This window comes from Hypanus sabinus, chromosome 7, assembly GCF_030144855.1.
Source record: "Hypanus sabinus isolate sHypSab1 chromosome 7, sHypSab1.hap1, whole genome shotgun sequence".
In the NCBI taxonomy this organism is placed as follows: Eukaryota; Metazoa; Chordata; class Chondrichthyes; order Myliobatiformes; family Dasyatidae; genus Hypanus; species Hypanus sabinus.
Window position 1 is genome coordinate 154300192 of NC_082712.1, and position 26139 is coordinate 154326330.

Below are 26139 nucleotides of genomic sequence, written 5' to 3' on the forward strand. Positions count from 1 at the left end.
ACGAAGCTGATGTTGTCCTGAGCTGCGCAAGCACTCAGGCCATACAGATTGATCAGTAAGTGACTTTAAAATTGAAGCTACATTTACATAGTTTAGTTGCTGAAGTGCATTTGCTGAGATTATTATATGCTGTGTCCACAGATCTGTCGGGCACTCTTTTAAAAGATAACAGTGCCATTTGTGGATGTTCAGTTTTACTTTGGTTTTTAATGGACTGTACTGAATTATACCTGTTCATTTATTGTAGATTTAACATTTTATCTATGGACACAAACTTAATGTAATGGTATGGTAAGAAAGGAATCGAGAATTTGTTACACATACGCAATGCCAGAGGAACTCAGCAGATTAGTCAGCATCTGTGGAAATGAATAAACAGTTGACATTTTGGGTTGAGACCCTTCCTTAAAACTCAAGTAACCTGAATATTGGTGGATTTGAAATTCTACGTCAGATCTGAAGAGAGCAGCTACATTTTACATTTTAATAGTTTTTCATCCCAGCCTTAGGTTATCTTTAAGAGCTGGGAAGTGAGATTCGGCTGAAGGAATAGTTAATCTGATTGGTTCGTTGTTTGATGTCCTGCTCTAATTGTCATTCTAAGGAAAATTTAAATGTAGTTTATATTAACCTTTATGACTCCAAGATAGTGTTGTAAACTACTAACCATGGTGACCTCAACCATTAGTTGACTTTTTTCTAATCCCAAGTTCTGTCCTGTGTTTGATTTAAATCCAAAAGTTAGTATGTCAAACTTTTGAACATCATTTACAGTAACAAATATCTTTTCTAGTAATACCACACTTAATTTGAAGTAATGTAAATTAATTGTATTACATTGCATGGAAGAGATGATCTTATCCCAAGCCCATAGTTAGAGAAATTACAATGGATTGACTTTTTTGGCACCTTGCACTGACTGCTGCATCCATTGAAATTGTATTTAATGGGGTGTGGGTCAATATTTGGATCATCAGTAAGAATGATCTCTTCTATGCTGATTACATGCTTAATATTAATCAAGTAGAGGTTGCTCCTTTTGTATTTGAAAGACTGTACTTCATAATGGGAGGCACTTTCATACCCACATAACAAATTTGACATCATTGTTAATGTGGGTTTTGTGAGTTGAAATCAATTGGTCACCTTCATCCTATCTGCTGAGGTTTATCTACTGTTGTTTGGGATTTTGTTGAATAACATGCAGCATTGGCTTTGTTTATTTAAAATATCTGAAGATGTCAGTACATAAGAACATAGGAAATAGAAGCAAGAGCAGGCCGTCTGGCCTGGCCGAGCCTGTTCCGCTATTCAATAAGATCATGGCTGATCTGACCATGGTCTCAGCTCCACGTGCCTACCTTTTCTCCATAATCCTTAATTCCCCTACAATGCAAAAATGTATTCAATCTTGTCTTAAATATATTTACTGAGGTATCCTTCACTGCTTCATTGGGCAGAGAATTCCACAGCTTCACCACTTGCTGGGAAAAACATTTCCTCCTCCATCTCAGTCCTAAATTTACTGCCCCGAATCTTGAAGCTATGTCCCCTACTTCTAGTCTCACCTACCAGTGGTAACAACTTTCCTCCTCCTGTCTTATCTATTCCTTTCATAATTTTATATGTTTCTGTAAGAGTTAATCTCATCCTTCTGAATTCCAGTGAGTACAGTCCCAGGTGGCACAATCTCTCCTCATAGTCTAATCCCCTCATCCCTGGAATCAACCTGGTGAACCGCCTCCAGAACCTTCCTCAGGTAAAGAGACCAGAACAGCATGCAGTACTCTAGATACGGCCTCAGCAGTACCCTATACAGTTGCAGCATAACCTCCTTGCTCTTAAATTCAATTCCTCAAGCAAAGAAGGCCAACAATCCATTTGCTTTTTTGATAGCCTGCTGCACCTGCAAACCAACCTTTTGCGATTCATGCACAAGCACTCCCAAGTTCTTCTGCACAGCGGCATGCTGAAATCTTTTACCATTTAAATAATACTCTGATCTTCCATTTTCCCTTCCAAAGTGGATGACCTCCCATTTACCAACATTGTACTCCATCTGCCAGACCCTTGCCCACTCACTTAACCTATCTATATTTCTTTGCAGACTCTCCGTATTTGCACAATTGACTTTTCCACTCAATTTAGTGTCATCAGCAAACTTGAATACACTACACTTGGTCCCCTCTTACAGGTTGTTAATGTATATCGTGAACAGTTGTGGACCAGCACCGACCCCTGCGGCACACCACTCACCACTGATTGCCAACTAGAGAAACACCCATGTATTCCAACTCTCTGCTTTCTATTAGTTAACCAATCCTCTGTCGATACTAATATATCACCCGCAACTCTATGCATCCTTATCTTATGGACAAGTCTTTTATGCGGCACCTTATTGAACGCCTTCTGGAAATCCAAGTAGGTAATGTCCAGCTGTTCACGTCTATCCATTGCACTCATTATATCCTCAAAGAACTCAGTAAGTTTGTCAAATAGGACCTGCCTTTGTTGAACCCATGCTGCATCTGTATGATGGATCCATTTCTTTCCAGATGCCTTACTATTTATTTTTTAATGATAGTATCAAGCATTTTCCCAACTAGAGCTGTTAAACTAATTGGCCTGTAGTTAACTGCGTTTTGCCTACATCCTTTTTTTGAGCAGTGGTGTGACATTTGTTTCTTCCAGTCTGCCAGGACCTGCAGAGACTCCAGAGAATTTTGGTAAATTGTCACCAAAGCCTCAACTATAACTTCTGCCATTTCTTTCAGTACCCTGGGATGCATTCCATCAGGACCAGGGAACTTGTCTATCTTTAGGTCCACAAGTTTGCTTAGAACTACCTCTTTAGTGACAGCTATTGTATTGAGGTTCTTACCTCCCACTGCATCCATAACATCTCCATTTGTCATGTTAGACATGTTCTGCATTGTGAAGACCAATACAAAATAGGCATTCAAAGCCTCATTTCCTCATTGCCCAATATCAATTTCCCTTTCTTGTCCTCCAAGGCACCAGCATTCACTTTGGCCACCCTTTTCTGCTTTTTGTAATTATAAAACCTTTTACTGTCTGTTTTTCTATTTTGTGCTAGTTTATTTTCATAATTACCTTTTTTTTATTGCTCAGTGGTTCTTGGTTGCTTTTTAAAGTTTTCCTAATCTTCCAGTTTCCCCACTATGCTTGGAAACTTTGTATGCATCAGCTGTTAGTTTGATGCCTTCCTTTATTTCCTTATTTCTCCATGGCTGGTTCTCCCCATCCTTACTGTCCTTGCTTTTAACTGGAATATACTTTTGTTGAGTACTGTGAAAAATCTCTTTGAAAGTCTTCCACTGTTCCTTAACCATCCCATCCTATAGCCTGTGTTCCCAGTCTACGTATCCAACTCCTACGTCATCCCTCTGTAGTCTCCCTTGTGTAGGCATAATATGTTGGTTTTTAATCAAACTATTATACCTTCCATTTGTATGAGAAACTCAATCATACTGTGATCATTCTTTCCAAGAGGATCCCTAACTACAAAATTGCTAATTTTACCTGTTTCACTGTACAGGACCAGATCCAAGATAGCCATTTGTGTATATTTTTTTGCTGATTGTGTTTCAATATTTTATTTTTTCCAAATGAAAATTGGTGGAAATGCAGTGTGTTTGGTTTCATTGTACTTGGGTATGAGGTAAATAACTAGTGTATGCAACTTCTGCTAATTCATACAAGTGAAGGTTTGAATAGAAATGTCCAAAAGCAACATTTACCATCAATGTTTTATCAATGCATCCCACTACACATTTTTGGTTTGTGTAAGTCTGGTAGCACTCTATAAACTTAAAATTTTTGTTGCCAATTTACACTCTCATCTTCCCATAGTCCACCTCTGTGATCCATTCCTTTCTTTTTATCTCCCTGATTATGAAAGTTTTCACATAACGTCTCAGGAATTCAGAAGGATGAGGTGGAATCTCATTGAAACCTTTCAAATGTTGAAAGGCCTAGACAGAGTAGACGTAGAAAGGATGTCTCCCATGGCGGGAGAGTCTAGGACAAGACGGCACAACCTCGATATAGAGGGGTGCCCTTTCAAAACAGAAAAGCAGAGAAATTTCTTTAGCCAAAGGGTAGTGAATTTGTGGAATTTGTTGCCACATGCAGCTGTGGAGGCCAGGTCATTGGGTGTATTTAAGGCAGAGATTGATGGGTTCTTGATTGGACATAGCATCAAAGGTTACGGGAAGAAGGCCAGGAACTGGGGTTGAGGAGAAGATTTTAAAGAAAAGGATTAGCCATGGTTGAATGGTGGAGCAGACTTGATGGGCCAGATGGTCTAATTCTTCTTTTGTGTCTTATGGTATATGGTCTGTGGATGTCTTTATTACTTCCTTAGTTATGGCTCTGCTCTACCATTGTGTTAAGAATCTTCAACTGCACCCCTCTTTCCCACACCTATCCTTCTGGCCAGATCAAGGATGGGGTTCTTTCAACCTCATCAACCTCCATATTTATCAGTGCATTCTTTGTATTTTCTACCACTTTCAGCAGATGTCTACTGCCATATACTGTCTCTGTTCCCCTTTCAGCCTTCCCAGAGGGACTATTCCATTTGTGATTCCCTGGTTTGTTCTTCTGTCTCCAGCAACATCCACCTTCATGGGCGCTTTGCATTGCCTGTGTTTGCACGACAACTCCTTCCCTTCCTGCCACCCAGAGACAGCATTAATTTGTTAGAGTGCAGAAGGGATTCGCATGCACAAGTTCCAATCTAATGTATTGCTTTTGCTACTTATGATGTGGTGGTCTCACCATGGTAAAGATAAAATATGTTGCTGTGCAATCATCTTCATTTAGTCCACTGTGACCTTCTCACTTGGTCTGACCTAATGAATCAATAACTTCCTGCATTCTTAACAATCTGAGCACTCTTAATGATGTCAACAGTTTTGGCTAACTTGTTTTTCTCTGCATTAAAACTGGCCATCTCTGCTGTAAATGCTAATTCAATTGTTCCTCACTCTACAGAGATTACTTCCAGCATTGTCCTGTTGGTTTCCTTTCTCTGCAATAGTTCTGACTTGTATTTAATTTTACAACTTCCTTTCCTCTCTTAATTTTTTTTTAAATCTTGGGGCTTTGGAAATAGTCTAGCACTATGGCAGTCTTGACATCCACCTTCTGTTGCATCCCCATCTCCTCCACCCTCTCCAAATCAAAACTACCTCATTTCCTCTTTCTCAATTTCACCTGTTCCAGCTAGTCCGGCTTCTCTCTCCACAGATGCGGCCTAACCTGTTGAGTGCATTTAGTGCTCTGTTTTGATTTCAGATTTTCAGTGTTTGCATTTCTTTCATTTTCAGTGTTCTAAATCTTAAATTAATGATCAGTATTTTGAATTTGATTTTCATCAGATATTTACTTAATTTGTAAAAATTTTAAACTATATTCTTCTAAACTTAGATTCTGTTGTAATTGTGTATTAAAACTTGGGCCTTTTTAGCTGACATGGCCTTAATTGTAAGTTCAGTTATTTGAGCAATCTTTACGAATTGTTAATAGATGTAACCACAAGCCTTAGTTTTCAGTATGTGGTGCCACCTGATCCTGCATTCTACCTAATCCTAGAATTATTGGTACGGCTGTTAAACCTGGCAGTGCGAAACATTCAGGATCTTCCCATTTGTAATATCAGCATTCAAGATGCTGCTACAAATCTGCTTTAGATTTTGATTTCTATATAAGTTTTTGGCTTCAGGTTTTGTGATAAGAATATGCATTCAAGCTGTTTTTAATTATAATGTAACTTTATAGAAAATATTCCTTCATTATACTATTACAGGAGTTTGATCAGTTGGGAGGAAAGGAAATGTTTAGAAGTTTCCAGGTAAGTAGAATATGGATTTAAGTTCTTCTGTACCTGACTAGTTTTGCAGTTATGATCTGTGTGTAGAAGCTTCAGGGCGTTGCACGAGTTAGTCTGAATAAACTCTGTAATTGAGCATAGTTGACTTTTCTGTTTAATAGCCAACAGTTTAATTTATATTGAATTCTGGGGTCCTGCCTGTCTGCTGGTAAGCTTCAGGTGGGTACTTTACATATTTCCAATTTGTAAACTGATGTATATAAAGGCAGGAAAATGTTTTCTGTAAGACTATTATTAAATTTCAGTACTGCTCCCCAGCTAACCTTTCCCCATCACTGCCTTGCTGTGTATAGTGGGTGCATCTGTTAATTTAATTGGAGTAGACTGACAGAGGGTAGATGTAGATTTTTAAAGAGTTTTTTTTTAAATGGTTTTTGAATGTTTGGAACATTATATGTTAGGTAAATCAATGGTTGTTAGGTGTAAGGATTTTTTTCTCCCTTTTGTTTGTGGCTGGAGCTTTTTTATTCTCTCTCCAATTTTTCTCATTCTCCCAAAGCTGTCCAAAATTGTGTTGCAATACAGTCTGACATGCTACTTCATAGGGCATGACTGGATGGTCAAGTTAGCTTCTTGCAAATTTATAGTGAAGAAAGTGTATGTATTACATTTTTTTTATATAGGCCAGATGTGAGTATGAGCAACTTGCTGTTGATTGCGCACTTGCTCTCTGGGGGGATGGGAACTGGAGTGATGGGGCTGAGGATGGGGTAGTTGATTTACAAACTGAAGTAGTGTGTAGTGAGATTGCTAGCAAGGACAGGCTGATGACAGGGCAGAATTGTAGTCAACAGGATGAGTTGCAAGGTCAAAAGGGGGACAAAATCGAAAAAGGTGATGAGTACATGACTTGGCAGTGTTAGATTTGTATGCATGCAATATAAGGAAAAAGATGGATGAATGTGTAGCACTGTTAGAGATTGACAGGGTTGACAATGTTGGCATCATTTTGTCATGGCTGAAAGAAGATCATAGCTGAGAGCTTAATGTCTAAGGATACACGTTGTATCAAAAGGGCAGATAGGTAGGCACAAGGGATGCGATCGTTCTGTTCATCAAAGTAAATGAAATCACATCCTTGGAAAGAGGTGACATAGGATTAGAATGTGTAGAATCCTTGGGGGAAGAGCTAAGAACCTGCAAGGGTAAAAAGACCCTAATGGGAGTTATATACAGGCCTCCGAACAGTAGTAAGATGTAGTTTACAAATAGCAGTGGGAGATAGAAGAGACATGTCAACAAGGCAATGTTACAATAGACATGGGGTATTTCAATATGCAGGTTGATCGAGAAAATCGTGTAGGTGCTGGATTCTAAAAGGAGGAATTTGTAGAATACCTTCAAGATAGCTTTTTAGAGCAGCTCATGGTTGAGCCCACTCAGGGATCAGATATTCTGAATTGGAAATTTTTATAATTAGCAGGAACTGATTAGAAAACTTAAGGTAAAGGAACCCTTGGGGGAGACATCATAATATAGTAATTTGAGAGGGAGAAGCTAAAGTCAGATGTAGTAGTATTACAGTGGAATAAATGGGATTACAGAGGCATGAGAGAAGAGCTGGTCAATATTTATTGGAAGGGGACACCAGCAGGGATAACAACAGAACAGCAATGGCTGGAATTTCTGAGAACAATTCAAAGGTGCTGGATAGATGATCCCAAAGAAATAATAGGCAGGATGACACAACCATGACTAACAAGGGATGTCAAAGCCAACAGAGAGAGCACATAATAGAGCAAAAATTAGTGGGAAGTTTGGGGATTGTGAAGCTATATATATGTATGTGTGTATAGGTGTATGTATATATGTATGAGTGTGTATAAGTATATATATATATATATATAATATATGTATGTATATATATATATATGTAAAAAAAACAGAAGGTAACAAAAAAAGAGAAAGGAGAGGTTTGTTATGTGCCTTGTAAGATGTGTGGCATGTGGCCAAGTGGTTAAGGCATTGGACTAGCAATCTGAAGGTCATGAGTTCGAGCCCCAGCTGAGGCAGCGTGTTGTGTCCTTGAGTAAGGCACTTAACCACACATTGCTTCAGTCCACCCATCTGAAAATGCTGGGGGTTATCCTTGCGATAGACTGGCGTCTCGTACTCTCAGTCACTTCATGCATAAGCACTGGCCTGATGAGCCTATAAGGCTCGGGACAGACATCTATAATGTGGGCAATCATGGTCTTTCCATGAAATGCCTTCTTACAAGATGGGTAACCCCAGCCTGGTGGTTGCATAACCAGGTCAGCTACCTAAAATATATAAAGTTTAAAAGAAAGGTGAGAGTAGATATCGGACTTAAAAATAATGCTGGAGAGATAATATAGGGGCAAGGAAATGGCGGATGAACTGAATAAGTGAGGGATAAAATTGATCCCTTAGAAAATCAGAGTGGGCAGCTATGTTGGAGCCAAAACAGAGGGGGAGATTTTGAACAATTTCTTTTCTTCAGTATTCACTAAGGAGAAGGATATTGAATTGTGTAAATATACAATTGTGTAATTGTGTAAACAAGTAGGGAAGTTATGGAAACTATAATGATTAAAGAAGAGGACATTTGAGATATTTCTGTCAGAGCCCCTGCTATTTCTACACTAACTTCCCTCAAAGTCCTAGGGAATATCCTGTCAGGATCTGGAGACTTATCCACTTTTATATTCTTTAAAAGTGCCAGTACTTCCTTTTCTTTAATCATCATAGTTTCCATGGCTTCCCTACTTGTTTCCCTTACCTTACACAATACAGGGATGGTGCTGGAGGATTGGCGTATTGTTGATGTGGTTCCATTGTAAGAAGGGTTCTAAGAGTAAAGCTAGCAATTATCGGCCTGTAAGTTTGATGTCAGTGATGGGTAAATTAATGGAAAGTATTCTTAGAGATGGTATATATAATTATCTGGATAGACAAGGTCTGATTAGGAACAGTCAACATGGATTTGTGCGTGGAAGGTCATTTTTGACAAATCTTATTGAATTTTTTGACGAGGTTACTAGGAAAGTTGACGAAGGAAAAACAGTGGATGTTGTCTATATGGACTTCAGTAAGGCCTTTGACAAGGTTCCACTCAGAGGGTTAGTTAGGAAGGTTCAATCATTAGGTATTAACATTGAAATAGTAAAATGGATTCAACAGTGGCTGGATGGGAGATGCCAGAAAGTAGTGGTGGATAACTGTCTGTCAGGTTGGAGGCCAGTGACTAGTGTGCCTCAGGGATCTGTACTGTGTCCAATGTTGTTTGTCATATACATTAATGATCTGGGTGACGGGGTGGTAAATTGGATTAGTAAGTATGCAGATGATACTAAGTTAGGTGGCATTGTGGATAATGAAGTAGGTTTTCAAAGCTTGCGGAGAGATTTGGGCCAGTTAGAAGAGTGGGCTGAAAGATGGCAGATGGAGTTTAATGCTGATAAGTATGATGTGCTACATTTTGGTAGGACTGATCAAAATAAGACATACGTGGTAAATGGTAGGGCATTGAGGAATGCAGTAGAACAGAGTGATCTAGGAATAATGGCACATAGTTCCCTGAAGGTGGAATCTCATGTGGTTAGGGTGGTGAAGAAAGATTTTGGTATGCTGGCCTTTATAAATCAGAGCATTGGGTATAGGAGTTGGGATGTAATGTTAAAAGTTTACAAGGCATTGGTGTACAGTACTGTGTACAGTTCTGGTCACCGAATTATGGGGAAGATGTCAACAAATTAGAGAGAGTACAGAGGAGATTTACTAGAATGTTACCTGGGTTTCAGCATCGAAGTTACAGAGGAAGGTTGAACAAGTTAGGTCTTTATTCTTTGGAGCGTAGAAGGTTGAGGGGGGACTTGATAGAGGTATTTAAAATTGTGAGGGGGATAGATAGAGTTGACATGTATAGGCTTTTTTCCATAGAGAATAGGGGAGATTCAAACAAGAGGACATGAGTTGGGAGTAGAGGGGCAAAAGCTTCGGGGTAACATGAGGGGGGAACTTCTTTACTCAGAGTGGTAGCTGTGTGGAACGAGCTTCCAGTATAAGTGGTAGAGGCAGGTTTGATATTGTCATTTAAAACAAATTGGATAGATATATGGACAGGAAAGGAATGGAGAGATATGGGCTGAGTGCAGGTCGGTGGGACTAGGTGAGAGTAAGCGTTCGGCACGGGCTAGAAGAGCCGAGTTGGCCTGTTTCTGTGCTGTAATTGTTATATGGCTATATGTTATAAATATTTTGCATCAGTTTTCACCATGGAAGGCACAAATAGTATGTCAGATGTTCAAGAGTGTCAGAGGGCAGAAGTGAGTGAAGTTGCCATTACTAGGGAGAAGGTGTTTGGGGAAACTGAAAGGAATGAAAGCAGATAAATCACCTGGACCAAATGGTGTACACCCCAGGTTCTGAAAAAGGTAGCTGAAGAGTTTGTGGAAGCATTGCGAATGATCTTTCAGCAATCAATAGATTCTGGCATAGTTCCAGAGGACTGGAAAGTTTCAGATGTCACTCCACTCTTTAAGAAGGGAGAGAGGCAAAAGAAAGGAAACTGGGCCAGTTAGGCTGACCTTAGTGGTTGTGAAGATGTTGGAGTTGATTGCTAAGGCTGTGGTTTTGGGGTACTTGGAGGCACATGATAAAATCGGTTCCAGTCAGCATGATCTTCCCTCAAGGGAAGATCTTGCCTGACCAATCCATTGGAATTCTTTGAAGAAATAGCAAACAGGATCGACAAAGGAGAATTGGTGGACGTTGTGTACTTGGGATTTTCAGAAGACCTTTGTCAAGGTGCCATACATGAGGCTGCTTTTAAACAAGATAAGAGTCCTGGGTATTACTGGAAAGGGTATTAATTTTATGTACAAAATTAAGGGAGGGACGTTTAGGGGAGACATCAGGGGTAAGTTTTTTACACAGGGTTGTGAGTGCCTGGAATGACTTGCCAGGGATGGTGGTGGAGGCTAAAACATTAGGGGTATTTAAGAGCTTCTTGGACAGGCACATGGATGAAAGAAAAATGGAGGGTTATGGGGTAGTGTGGGTTTAGTGCTTTTTTTTAAGGATTATATGGGTTGGCACAACATGAAGGGCTGAAGGGCCTGTACTGTGCTGTAGTGTTCTATGGAAAGACACTATCATGGTTAGAGCTTTGACTGGTAGGAAGCAAAGATTGGGATAAAGGAATCCTTTTTGGATTAGCTGCTGTTGACTAATGATGTTCCACAGTGGTCTGTGTTGCAGCTGTTTCTTTTTACATTGCAGATCAATGATTTGGTTGACGGATTGATAGCTTTGTAGCAAGTTTTCGGACAATATGAAGATGGGTGATGGGGCAAGTAGTTTTGAGGAAGCAGGGAGTCTGCAGTAGGGGTTAGCCAGATTAAAAGAATGGGCAAAGAAGTTGCAAATGGAATACAATAAGGGCCATGCACCTTGGTAGAATAAAAGCATATGCAGGTATTTGTCCCCCCTCCCCCCTTTTACTAAGGTAGAACGTTCCTTTGAAACTTTTCTTAAGCCAAAATGGCGTAAAGCGAAGAAGCATTAATTTATATAGGAAAAATTTTCGTAAAAGTGAAAGTCCTCTTTGTAATGTGAAAACAGGTTACTAATGTGGGTCTTTTGTAAAAGTGAAGTGACGTAAAGTGAACATTTGTAAAGCAGGGGACACCTGTACTATTTTCTAAATGGAAAGAAAATTCAAAAATCTGAAATGCAAAGGGACGTAGTCCTCGTGTAGAATTCCTTAAAGGTTAATTTTTGAGTTGAGTTAGTGGTGAGGAAGGCAGTGTTAGCATTCACTGCAATAGGGCTAGATTATAAAAACAAGGATGTAATGCTGATACTTTGTAAGGCACTGATGAGGCCGCACTTAGAGTATTGTGAGCAGTTTTGAGCCCCTTATCTGAGAAAGGACGTGCTGACATTGGAGAAGATTCAGAAGAGGTTCATGAGGATGATTCTGGGAAAGAAAGGGCTACCATATGAGGACTGATTGATGGCTCATGGCCTGTATTCACTGGAATTCAGAAGAACGAGGGCGGAGGGTATCTCATTGAAACCTATCAAATATTGAAAGGCCTCTAGAGTAGATGTGGAATGGATGTTTCCTATGGTGGGGGAGGGCACAGCCTCAGAATAGAGATATGACCCTTTAGAATGAAGATATGAAGGAATTTCTTTAGCTAGACTGCTAAATCAAGTGGCAGTGGAGGCCAAGTCATTGGGTATATTTAAGGCCAAAGTTGATATATTCTTGATCAGTCAGGGCATGACGGGTTGTGGCGAGACGGTAGGAAATTGAGGCTGAGAAGGAAATAGATCAGCCATGGTGTAATGGCAGGGCAGACTGGATTTGCCAACTGCCCTGATTCTGCTCGTATTTCTTATAGTCTAAGGTGTTGTACTTTATTAAATGCAGCCAACCCCAAGAGGGTATACATCTTCTGATGGTTGTACACCTAAAATGTGAAAAGCCCCTGAAAGGCATAATATTTGATATTTTGGTATGGCAGTTGCTGCTGTGATCTGCTAAATCACATTTGTACCTGGTTAATTCACTGACATTTTGAATAGATGAGATTGTGGGGCTTGAATTTTGCATCAAAGTGTACTGCATTGTGGTCTATTTTTAGAACTGTCAGTTGTTACTTATGCACCTGTACAAAGAATACCAATGCAATTAGAATGCAGTCATGCAATATGTGATGCGCAGGAATTATTTACCTCATTGCAAATTGGAGTGGAAGTTTTTTGAAGCATTTTCAAGGTAATGTACGAGAAGGGCATGGAGTAGAAGAATTTTTTTTATGCTGTTGGCTTAATCCTGGTTGGGGAGGGGCACAGTGGCATAGCAGGTAGCGCTGCACTATTACCATTAGTTAGGAGTTCATTTGTGGCGCCTCGAAGGAAGCTTGTACATTTTTTCCATGAGCGTGCGTTTCCTGTGGATGCTTCGGTTTTCTCCCGCATTCCAAAGACCTACTGGTTAGTGGCTTAGTTGGTCATTGTAAATTGTCCTGTGATTAGGCTAGAGTTAAATTTGTGGGCTACTGGGCCAGAAGGGCTTATTCCACATTGTATCTCTGTAGCTTGGATTTGGATTGATCAAAAATGGTATGCTTAAAGAAAATGGAAAACAAAAATGTTAACTTTTGTCTGGTGGTATTGCAATCTGTCCTTTTTTCCATTGTGTTTCCACTAGTGAAAGTGTTGTGCTTCTGTCTGGAAGGAGGTGAGCGGATGATGAGAGGTGGCGAGCCGATGCACACACAATAATTTTGTTGGCATGCCGCATTCGGTGCTACCCTCAATTCTTTAAACTCCACCCACAATGAAAAGAAAATAATTATCTTTACTGCCAAATGAAACAGAATGACATTTAACAACCTGAGAGCAGTGAGATGCTTTCACAAGGAATTTCTCATGTTGGCTTGGTATCAACGACACCATTGTGAAAAAACATGATGGTGGGTGATGTACAATGCATATTTTGAATTTCTTGCAGAACTGGTGTACACATCAGTATCATGGCTGTATATAGTTTTTGGCATTAGCTTTACTCTGCTTGCATTTTTTCTTTAGTTTTTGAGTGAACTCTGGATATTCAGTGATCATAATGGTAAATACTGTATCCAGTTTACCCATATGAGTAATTGTTTTCAGTGATGCACTTGGTCAAGTCCAAATTGTAGGAGTAGATTTACTGATGAAACTAGTGCTATATCATTGCTCTCAAAGCAACCAAGTACAAGCCGGATATAAAATACTTGCAGTCGTTAGTGCAGTAACAAAAGTTTGAGAATAAAGTGTGTTTATTTTCTCTTCTTGATCTTTTATGAATATGCTTATTTACGAGGTACAACAATGCTATCTATAAATTGTTTTTTAAAATTGTATTTAAAAGAATTTATATTTTTGAACAACTTCTCTAAAATATTTCATTTATTTCAATAGTAGTTTTAATAATGGTAAAACAATGAATATATGCAAGTACTGAGGACTCATTATTTTTCTTAAAGCCAATAATTATTGTTACTAATTTATTAATCTGTGATAAGCTCAGCTCAAAATTATTCTGGTACCTGAGCTTTTTTTTTACAAGATTATCGCCAATTTGGACACAGACTCTCAAAAATGTTTGCCAACCCTGATCTATTGAAAACTAGAATCTCCAATGTGTTGCATTGCCCATTTTGTCACTAGAGGGAGTGCTAGTCTACAAATGGAAAACTAATGACTCCGAGCAAGACAACAAAAAACTTGTTTCAAAAAAAACAATGGGCTGGAGGAAATCAGTAGATCAAGTAGCATCCCTGAGGGAAAAGGAATTGTTGATATTTAGTGTTGAAAGCTTGTATTTTGTGTTTAATTGTCTATTATAGTGAGTCATTCTAAATTGGTGCACAGATATCCCTATCAAAGAAAAGTTCAAAGGATATTTTTTTTATCAAAGTACATTGTGCATGTCACCATATAGTACCCTGAGATTCATTTTCTTGGAGGGATTCACAGTAAATACAAAGAAGTACAATAATAGAATCAGTGAAAAACAGCACACAAGAAAAACGGGCAAACAACCTATGTGCAAAAGACAATAAATTGCAAATGCAAAAAGAGAAAGAAATGGAAATGATATTAATAAATTAATACACAATAAATATGAAGAACATGAGTTGTAGAGTCCTTGAAAGTGAATCCATAGGTTGTGGAAACAGTTTAGTGTTGGGTTGAATGATGTTACTGTTCACGAAAATAATCACAATTGCGTTTGAAAATAAGGTGGAAGTAATAAAGCGATCAGAAAGAGGAGAAATGTCATTGGAAAAGCGTTAGGCTACAGTTGGTCAACGATCGGAACAATTTTAATGGAGAATGTGAAAGGCCGTGCCCTGATGAAAGATACAATTATTACTAAGCAATGCAGTGATTAAATTATTGAAATACGTATGTTTCTTAAGTGTTTTATATGCATAGAAAGGTAAAACATGTACTATATACTAAGAAAAACATTTGACTGACGCTAAATAATACCGGATGTACCTGTTAACCTTCACCCTCACCCTAAGCACACCCCGATTAACCCTTGCTAAACCCCCACAAATCGGATATCCTATGTCAAGAGGGGCAAGATTCACAAAGGCAAGTGTTGGACCTGGTTAATGAAGGCGTGGGCCAGTTCAAAGTGGCAGGGTCGCGTGAAACTGAATCTCAAGTGATGAGATCAAAAAGCACAAGAGGGCTGATTCGCCCACTGCCCACATAATCTCACCCTAACCCTCACCCTCACCAACCTTTGCTAAACCCCCACAAACCCAATGTCCTATGTCAGGAGGGGCAAAATTCAACAAAGGCAAGTGTTGGACCTGGTTAATGAAGGCGTGGGCCAGTTCAAAGTGGCAGGGTTGCTTGAAACTGAATCTCAAGTGACGAGATCATAAAGCACAAGAGGGCTGATTCGCCCACTGCCCGCGTAATCTCAACTTAATCCTCACCTTGTAAATAGTTGTTATACTGTATTGTTTAGGGAATAATCACAAGAAAAAATAGTCTGTACGTGCTCAAGCAATAAGTGCTGGAGAGAGAACTTCCGGGTTTTCCTGAACCACATTTGGTTGAATCCGAGCATGTGGAATCCGCAGATAAGGAGGGCGGACTGTACTGCTAAGTGCCAATGTTAAGCAGGTACTTGAGCTACTGAGTGCTGTCATCAGCAAACAAGGAAGAGCCTAGCTCGATGGTTTCCAAATCATTGTTGGGGACTTCAGTCAGGCTTTTGTGAAGAAATCATTGTCCAATTATCAACAACATATAGCCTATAGCACCAGGTGTCCCAATATACTCTGCCACTGCTATACTACCATAACGAATGCCAGTTCCTAGAATGCGTTTTTGGAAATCTGATCATTTGGCTGTCCAGAAAGGCAGAGACTAAAGAGCAGGGTTCCAGAGGTAAAAACAACAAGGAGTTGGTTGCAGGAGGCAGAAGTGCAGCTACAGCATTGCTTTGGGTCAGTGGACTGGATCATGTTCAAGGACCCATTGAAGGATCTGAACAAATACTCCATGGTTGTCACTGACTTTATAAGAACAGTCATAAACAAGTGTGTCCCCAGAAAATCATTGCATTTTCCCCAACTAGATGCCCAAGTTAAAGCAGGAGATCTGCAATCTGCTGAGGGCATTATCAGTGGCATTCAGGTCTGGTGACCAAGTAAAATACAAGAAGTCTCAGTATAATTCCTGAAAGCCATCTCACACATGAAGTGGCAAATCTGGACCAAATTTGAATCACTGGAGGATGTTTAACAATAGTGGCAGGGCTTGAATACTATGACCTCCTGCAAGATGAAAGCAAGTGACATAGGTGACAACAGTTGTTCACTCCCAGATGAGCTCAGTATCTTTTATGCTAGTTTTGAACATCAAAACATGGAGGAGCCATCAGAGCCTGGAGAGTTATCACTCATCAGTTCAGCTGATGCATCTCCACCCCATTTGCTCAAGGTCACTTTATCTACCTGGATCAGCACCTTATTGGCTCTGGTCCAGGGCTACAACACATTGTTCTGTGGTTTCTCCCCCCAGTCTTGTGCTGATGTTCTTTTCCACTCTGACTAGTTCAAATCAGTTAAACTAGGTGACCCAGACACTGAGATTACAGATTACTTCTTTGGCAAACCTGCCACTTTACATAATAATAGGTACTCCTCTGAGAACAACCTCAGGTTTAACAGGTCATTAGCTGAAATTTTTCGTGTCCACATTCAAGCAACGTCCACACTAGACTGAATAATTTTGAAAACGCTAGTTTCACGTAAAAACGGCAGGTGTCCACGTTATGCATTAAAAAAAATATCTCCATCCACATTGAAGCGGATATTTCGGCAAATGTCCTCCTACTGTGCGTGCGCAGGACACATCTACCGAAAACAAGTAACATGTTTGGAGTTGAATCTCACCGTGAAAGATGGTGCACATTTGTTCAGTTATAGACTAGAAAAACTTAAATGACAGACAGCTGTTGGCTCTTGCGCAGGAGGACAAAGTAAAAAAATATATACTGGAGCGTATGGAGGCAACTGACAGGGAGTTCACAGACACAATGACCCGGCTGACGACGAACATTGAAAAACTGACTAACTGTTGCATTAATAAAGCCCCTTGTTAAATGTATAAAACATGTCTGCATCAGTATTATCTTGTATTTCCATACAATGTTACATTAGGCTGTTGCACATCTATTGTCAGAGAAGTACTTGCATAAATAGGTAAAACCACCTTCATATGAGCAAGGACAGAAAACAGGGCAAAGTGATTATACTTATTTATTCAATAAGTTGTGGGTCAAAGTATTTGGTGAGTACATTTCTTACTCTTCTGGCTTCAGTCTCGTTGCCATCTGTTCTGAAATTGTTAGGTTGCGTTCAAGAAAACAATGAAATGACGCGCTGCCGTCTGTTCCGGCAAGTCATGACAGCATTTCTAGACATCTCCAGTTACCCCGTCCACACTGATCTGCCCAAGCGGTGTTTTCAAAATTACACACTTTGGAGAGCGTTTCTGAAAATCTCTGGTTTCGGGGGATGAAAACAAAGAGAAAAAGCTTCGGATACGGATTTATCCGGTGTAACGTGGACGTAGCCTCAATTGTTCTGATTAGATTAACCTGGAACAAGAATCAGATCAGCGATCACAAAATGGGGGGGGGGGGGGGGAAGGTGGCTACAAGTTCCTGCTACGTCCACACTACACCGGATAAATCTGTAACCGAAGCTTTTTCTCTTCGTTTTTACCCTCCATCCACACTAAAACAGTGTTTTCCTCCCCCAAAAATGGAGCTTTTCTAAAACACCCTCCAAAGTATATAATTTTGAAAATGTCGGATTGGCTGGAGCAGTGTGGACGGGGTAACTGGAGAGATCTAAAAAGGCTGTCATGACGTGCCGGAACAGATGCTGAAGGCAGCACACCATTTCATTGTTTTCTTGAAAGCAACCTAACAATTTCAGAACAGATGGCGTCCTCTAATGCCTCAGAGGTTGGTGATGCCAGAAATTTATTAGTATCCATTGCTGCTGGTTTCTACACACAAGTCAATCAAAAGGGAAGCAATCAATCAGATCGATAATCATAAGCTCCAATTTTGTTCAAATCGCAGCCGAGCCCCTGATTTATGTTGCATACCAACAGCAATAGATCACAAATTGAGTCAGATTTTGATGTTAAACAGCGATGTTTATTTGTATCTACTCAAAAATGAAGAAAAGAAATAAATGGAAGTTGACAGTGTTACGCGTGTGTGGCTCCCAAACTGTCAAGTTTAGGAACAGTTCTTAAAGTCTTAAGATGGCAAACTAGAAAGGTCCAGTAATCCATGGAGTAAGTGAGGGAAGGGATTGGTAAATTCATGTTAAAATGTAGAGAGGAGGCGATCACGAAGAATTCCACAGGCTCCCCACTGGGAAAATGAAGTAACAGTCTCCAAAGATCTTATCGGTCGAGTCGTCCAGAAATCCATGTAGAAATATCACAAGGTGACAGTCATGGAATATTCCTTAGCGTAAGTGGTACCCACATAACATACCCAAAACCATGTAAGGGTTAACAAAAGCGGTCACCACAGAATACTCCCAACAGAATTCATGTATGGATCATATGAAATGTCAGTCACTGTGTGCTGTTGGCCAATCCAATCCTTTGGGCATGGGAAAGTATCAGACTTTATCCATTGTTGCAGCAAGCTACTACCAGCAGCCTGCGGTCCAAAGCTCCCTCCCCCCTCTCCTCCTTTCTGTGAAAGTCCCAGTGGTCTGTCACAGCTTGTTGTACTGACATCATAGTCCCGCCTCATCCAAGCGTTTTGAAGTGACACCCACAGTAAACGAATCCGGGGTCACCAAACACATTGAACTGCTGCTGCTAAGTTAACAAATTTCACGTCACATGCCAGTGATAATAAACCTGATTCTGATTTTGTAATCATCCAGCTATGCATAATTTTTATATATAATTTTTCCAATTTGTAATTGTTTATTTTGGGTTAGATTCCATTGTGTTCTGCTATGTGCTAATCTGTTGATGCTCAGCTTGCATATTTCTCATATTTCATTCCTACATGTGAAGAACGTGAATCTTATATTATGTCAATAATTTGAATTGTTGTCACTTTATAATTCCTCATTTTTGGCCTGAACTTTCTGTTGATGGTAAATTGGTTATACTATCAACTGATCTATTGAGCACATGCAACATTCTTTTAGATTTGCCAACTGCCTGCCCATAGTTTTTTTGGTTCCAAGTAAAGCATTTGGAATACCGCTGAGGATGGTACCTCTGGTTTTAATGTCAAACACACTGGATGAAGGGCATTGACAGTCTCTGATAATCTGACACTTGTCAATTGGGTGGTGCAGGTTCGTGGGTCAGAAGAGATGTTACTGCACTGTATCTCTAAATAAAATAAACACACTCTAAAAACATGAATTAATAGACATTTTGCATCTTCCCACATAGCAGTTTCTCGTCACTGAAGAAGGTTCTATTCCTGTGTTACGTATAACCAGAGCCACTTTAGTAAACATATTTCCTAAAGAGTTGCAGCTCAGACACGGGATTCCATGTGGGGTATAATGTCAGTGCAGTCAGGGAATCCCTCGTTATGATTAGCCAAGTTTTGGATTTGACAATCAAAAGGAATTTCTGAGCTTCCTGGCAAAATCTTGTCCTATCTTTTTTTGTTTTGTTTATCCTGAACTAGTTCTGTAACTGTATCCCATATAGTTTAATCATGTTGTTTTGACCTTAATTTCTGCTTGTAGTTTGTTGCTATTCTCCCTTAACATTATTGTAAGGCCTTTAAAATTAAATTACATTTTCAATATGCCCAAATATTTTTTTAAATTATGCCAGTGGTTCCAGCAGCAGTATTTATTGCATACTTTAATCAGAAGGGAGAGGAAAGGAACCTTTTACACTGCAATGTTTGCACGCCATCTATTTGGGGTTGGGGGTGGTATTGTGGAAAGGTTATGAGTCTGACCCATTTGCTGTCTGAAAAATATCTATGATCAAAAGCTCACTCAAAATTTCTGCTGGTAAGTGGATGCCTTTGGAAAGAAATCTATTTTGATTTTTGTTGAGAGAATAACAATGCATGAGTTGAGAATTTAGAGTTCTAGCTTTGTGGAATTAAACAATGATCTGGTTAAACACTGACTGATCTATTGGAAGGTGAAAGAAGTTTTATCAGTCATTTGATTCTGGCATGGAGAAACAAGTCAATTGTGATGAAATGTAGCTTGCCTTTATAGAGCTGACCATGCCACGATAAACTTCAACCAACTTTAAACCTTTTCCCAACTCTTGTTCCCTCTTGTGGTCAGATGAAATGTTGCGTTCAAATAAAAATTATTAAATTTAAAAGCTAAATTAAAAGGATATTAAATTTGCAACAAGATTGCAATTTCTGTCTTAATTCTATCCAAGTATTATGGCTTTGAGGTCAATATTTTTTTGCTGACGTGTAATTTCATCAGTGTTTGATATTTACTTGAGGATTGAGAATCTAGATACTCTGATTTTAACGATTGAGACTTTGAGGCAGCAGGGGAATGATTAGGAAGATGAGAAAGTGAAGTTAAGACAAATTAATTGATATTGAGAGGTAGTGCAGAATTTTCCACCAGCTTAAAATTTTATCTTTAACCCTTAATTATTTCTGAAAGTCTTTGTATGAAGGGGAGAAATAATGCAATATTATGACAGATTTCAACGATTTTGAAGACTTTTCTTCTACTGATCTGGATTTGGGAGAAAGTCTCATTCAGTGGAGAAATGTTTGTGGGGAAAAGATATACAATTGACATGTCAAAAATCATCGCTTTTTGGAAGTGGCTAGCTTACTTCTGGAGGCCTGCCTTCATTTTTAAACATCCTGTGTACACTTTGATCCTCGCCTAGACACTTGTCTTATATGCATTCTGAGCTTTAAATCCTTCATTTAATTTTGGTATTTTGAGTGTGACCTTCCAACATGTGGTTGTCTTTGAATGTTCTTCATTTGATGGATGTATGCCACGGCTGAAAGAATTTTACATGTGAAGAAAATTATTTGAGATATGAAAAAGGGTGCAAAGGCACATTTTTGATAACTGGCAAGATTGAAATACAGCTGATATAATTTTGTTTGTGCTGGAGTGTTTCAGTGCAAGACCTTGTAAATAAAGACCAGCTTATACAGTTCAGTGCAGCAAATCTTTTAAATCCAAGTTAAAGGCCAAAGTATCAATGTGGTGGTGTACTCTTATGAGTGTATATATAACCCAAGATATTAGAAGATGCAAGTTTACAACTTAATCCTTCAGTAAAATTGCCATTGCAATTTATTGGAAAGTTTCTTATTGGTGACAATCTATAAAAGTCTAATTCTAGTTTTATTATCCTGGTTAAGATTTCTACTGCTGTACTGTGAGGTATCCTAAAACAGTTTTCTGTAAAAGCAGTGTGACCTGTTGGAAAAAATGCTTTGGCTTTGGCCTAAGATGAGGAGCCATGTGTGTCAGCCAATCAGGATTGTGGGATGTGAGAGCCATGGGGAAGAGTTTTCTGAGGGACAAGAGTCTGGTTTAGAGTTTTTTTTTTAGTGGAAGCTGCAGAGCTTCGCTCAAGGGAAGATGCCGCAGAATGCCATTGGAAGGAGAGTCCTATTTGCAAGAAATGTTTTGTGCAGATGAATGGCTCCAAGGATGAAGGACCAATACTCCTGAGAGAGAGAGAGAGAGAGAGCCTCTTCATTTGAGATGATCTTAGAGGGAAGTTTGGACTGTGGCGGGTGCCTTCATGCAGACCATGGGTCCAGTGTTTGAGTATAAAGAAAGACCTTCAGCTACTCCAAAATGAGCACTAACATTTATGTGCACGTTGGACTGGTTTAACTGTAATAGGCCCTTTTATTTTTTTCTCTCTTTCTCTGTAACTGTTGGTTAAAGTTAAAAATTTGGTAAATATGCTTTCTCTTTAATTTTATGCTGGCTTACGATCTGTCATTTCTGAACTACTGATAACTGTATATAGGCAGCGTTTACACAGCATTTGCTACAACATATGCTTCTTAATTGGAACATCTTAACTTTCCTGTTTGGTTAAACCCCAAATCATACCGATCCTGGGCATATATTGTTTATGAAAGGCGGCTTTCTTACTGCTGAGTCGTGTGGCTGTTAGCAGAGTTAACTAGCAAGCCAGGTTGGTTTATGATCCCTGGTGAAAGGGTTACATAATCCTCCTGGCCTTTGAGAAAATTCGATATATTTAACTTTTATTTGTTTTATTTATTGAGACACAGGGCAAAGTAGGCTCTTCCGACCCTTCCATCCCTAGTTTAATCACAGGGTGGTTTACAATGACCAATTAACCTACCAACTGGTATGTCTTTGGACTGAGGTAGAAACTGGAGCACCCGAAAGAAACCCATGTGGTCATGGGGAGAACGTACAAACTCCCAAGAGGCAGCAGCTGGAATATTTAATATATTTTTAAATATTTGTAAAGATGTACTGTTTGAATAAAAATTTGTTTAAAACTGCACAACTGTAATATGGCAAGATTAATAATTCTTTGTCACCATAACTCCAAGAAAACCAGTTTTGACTTTACTCTGTTCCACAACAGCACTGCATAAGTGTACAATAATTTTTGCTGCCAGTTTGCACCTTTTAGTATTAGAAGCTTATTGTAAGTTGCAGTTTGGAAAGTCTTATATAGTTTGAATGTAATAAGAAATATTTTGAACGTTTTGAAATGCCCAAGAACTTAGTAGTAAGAAAAAAACCTGGATTTTGCACCTGTACTTGGGAACCAATTTCATCTGTTTAAAAGGGTATAATTTTGTTTAATTTATATTTTATTTTGTTTTCCAGATGAGCAGTTCGGTGTTGAAACAAAAACAGTTGCTGTGGATTTTGGAGGAGGAAATAAGATCTACGAGATTATTAAGCCTGTTCTTGCTGGACTGGAAATAGGTGTCCTCGGTATGTATTCTAGGATAAAATGATTGCTGTTTGTTTATCTTTGGGCAACCATCTGTGTATAAAAACAGTTTCATTGCTTAAATACTGGAACTAGTTAAATCAATTTTGGTTGTTACTTTTGGCTCTTTCTTTTGAAATGTTAGACCTGCTTTCTCTTCCAGGAATCCTACACATGATAGTTTTTATTCCACTTATCACAAATTTGAATAAATTAGAATAAACAGAACTGAGAACTGTTCAGCCATCATCCTTTGTTGATTTACATTGGCAATTTAAACTTACTATTTTCAAATACTTCCATGATTTGTCTCTGTCATCTCCTTGCTCCTCCCATTCTCTCCTTTTGGTCACCACAGAATTAACCATTCCATCTTTTACCAGCTGTTCCTTTGGCTGGTGAGGTTGTAAGCTCAGGAGTTTTGTCCGTAAACTAATTTCTTCATTTTTATGGCATATTTTTAAAAGTTTGGGGATGTCAGAGGTAAGTATTTTACACAGAGAGTGGTGGGTATAATGAATGCACTGCCAGTGACAGTGGTAGAAGTGGATACAATAGAGTTTTTTAAGAGACTTTTGGATAGATACATGGAGCTTAGGAAAATAGAGGGCTATGTGGTAGAGTAATTCTAGGCAGTTTCTAGAGGAGGTTACATGTTCGGCACAACATTATGGACCAAAGGACCTGTAATGTGCTCTAGATTTTTATGTTCAATACCTTTTAGCCAAGCTGTATTTGAATTTTTAAATTTTCATCTGGTGCTTTGGAATACTCTGCTGAATTAAAACTACTATGTGATCACATTACTTCTGTGCAAATCAGTGCTGTTTGGAAGTTTTCCCCCATTGTGGTTTGCCAAATTCCAAGCATTCTCAGGAGACCGATAGCTCTTTTGGTAACCTTGAAGGTGAATGCATCTGAAATCAAACTGGAAATAAATAAGTAGGCCGTAACGCTCCTTGGCTGTTCCACCACCGTTATCATATGGTGGTCAATGCTTTTGTGCCCAATTTCTCTACATCCATTATTCCCTAAAACAAGCATTTCAATTCAGCTTTTAATTTTTTAAACATCTGAGCACTGACAGTCTGAAACAGAGTTCCAAAGATTCGCAACCTTTCAAGTGAATGATCTTGTCTGAGATCCCCAGCTGAGGGATATGGTGCTTCTGAATTTCTCATTGTTTGAGATACCTTCATAAAACAGTGTAAATGCCCAATCTTACTCAATTGTTTCTTAGTGGGGGGTGAATGGGAGGGTATGGTGGAAGAGGGAAGGGGAAGGAAAAGCAAAAAAAATTTTGTGAATCCAGTGAACATTTGGTCACAGATGGAAAAAGTGCTGTGCAGATTTTTGAGATGCTGTCTCTTTAAAGCTCTTACTGATTCCAGTGAGCTTCCTTAACGTAGCCTGTATTGCAGTAAATGTCAGCATATTGACTAGGTTTGTAATTGTGCAGAAAGTAACTATATGTAACTTTTCTGTGGCTGTGTTTCCAGCATTGTGACCTCTTTGAAGATCACCATTTATTAGTTTCTCGTTAGTCAAGTATTTTCTCATGTCCACCTGAATCAACATCCTGAGGTTCTCGGTATTGTATTCCATCTGCCATCATCTTGCCTGGATGCTTAACTTGCATATCTCTTTGTAGAATAGAGACCACAGTCAGTCCGTGTTGGCAGGAATATCTCTGACTCCATCACACTGAGCACTGGATCCCCACAAGGCTGTGTGCTCAGCCCACTGTTGTTTACACTGCTAACACATGACTGTGCAGCCAGATTCAAGGGGAACCTGATCATTAAGTTTGCTGATGATACCACAGTGGTGGGGCTCATCAGCAAAAATGATGAAACAATGTACATGGAGGAGGTCAAACACATTGAGAGCTGGGTGCAGTGACAACAACTTGATGCTTAATGTCACCAAAACCAAGGAGATGATCGTCGATTTTAGGTGGTCTCAGCCTGAGCACACACCCCTCAGCATCAGCAGCTCCACAGTGGAGAGAGTGGAAAACATCAAGTTCCTTGGGGTGCAGATCTCAGACAATCTCACCTGGTCCAGGAACACCACTGGAATTGTGAAACGGGCCCAGCAGAAATTGCACTTTCTGAGGAAACTTAAACAAGCATCACTCCCCACTGACATCTTAACTACATTCTACAGAGGCATGGTTGAGAGTGTGCTGATCTTTTGCATCACAACCTGGTACTCCAGTTGCAGTGCTGCCGACAAAAAAGCCTCGCAGAGGGTGGTTAGGGGAGCAGAGAAGGTTAGTGGGGTCTCCCTACCTTCTGTCCAAGACTTCTTTCAGAGTCGATGCCTCTAGAAGACATGGTACATCATTAAAGACCCCTCACACCTGCTCCAAAAACTGTTTGTTCTTCTGCCATCAGGCAAATGTTACAGGAGCATCAAAACAAAAACCACAAGGCTACTAAACAGCTTCCTCCCACTGGCAGTCAGACTGCTAAATAGCTGCTCTACCTGACTCTGCTTTGGACACTTATAACTTGATTTTAACTGACATATGTGGCTGTTGTGTTTTTTCTATTTATTGTTGTGTTTACTATTTTTTGCGTTTGTTATGTTATGATTGCACTTGCACCTGGGAAATGCAGTCGCATTCTGCCCTGCAGAGCTGATGTATGGTTGGAATGACAATAAAGTTTTTGAATCTTGAGTAGCTCTCTCAGGTTGAATTCTTGTCTTAAGTATTTATATTCGCAGAACTTTGGTCCTTAATATAGTTTGTAAGTAGCTCTGCCCCCAGGAATGATGTTTGTGGCACATTACAAGTAGCAGTTTCATCCTTGAAAAAACTGTTCCTTCTGATTTCTTGAATAAATCCTTAACTGTATTGTTTAACCCTTTAAATGGGATCTTGATTAACATTTCATATGCCTTTGAAAATCTACATCTGCAAGTTTGTCTTTGTCTTTTATTTACACCCACAAAAACTTGATTTTGAGTCATATTGATTCTGACCAATATGATCTTCAATACCTTAAGGGTTTCTAGTGCTTTCATAACAACTGGCTATAGCACTGTCCAAAACTGAGAAATCAATGAGCAAAGGCAACTTTGGACCTTCCCGGTTTGTGTGGATGATCCTTTGTTGGATAAATTTGTTACAGCCATGTGTACCTACACACACACACACACCCGCCGTCGCCGCTGCCACCCCCCCCCCACCCCCCCAAAACCTC

The 26139-nt window shown here is 39.4% G+C and overlaps 1 protein-coding gene across 1 annotated transcript in view; it reads left to right on the forward strand.

Annotated features, from left to right (window-relative positions):
• The window catches only part of hsd17b12a (hydroxysteroid (17-beta) dehydrogenase 12a), a 162239-nt gene that overhangs the window by 70702 nt on the left and 65398 nt on the right, over positions 1-26139 (forward strand). The window contains exon 4 of the mRNA XM_059975973.1: positions 22819-22929. Within this exon, the coding sequence (XP_059831956.1) occupies positions 22819-22929 (111 nt within the window). The remainder of the gene's footprint in view (positions 1-22818; positions 22930-26139) is intronic.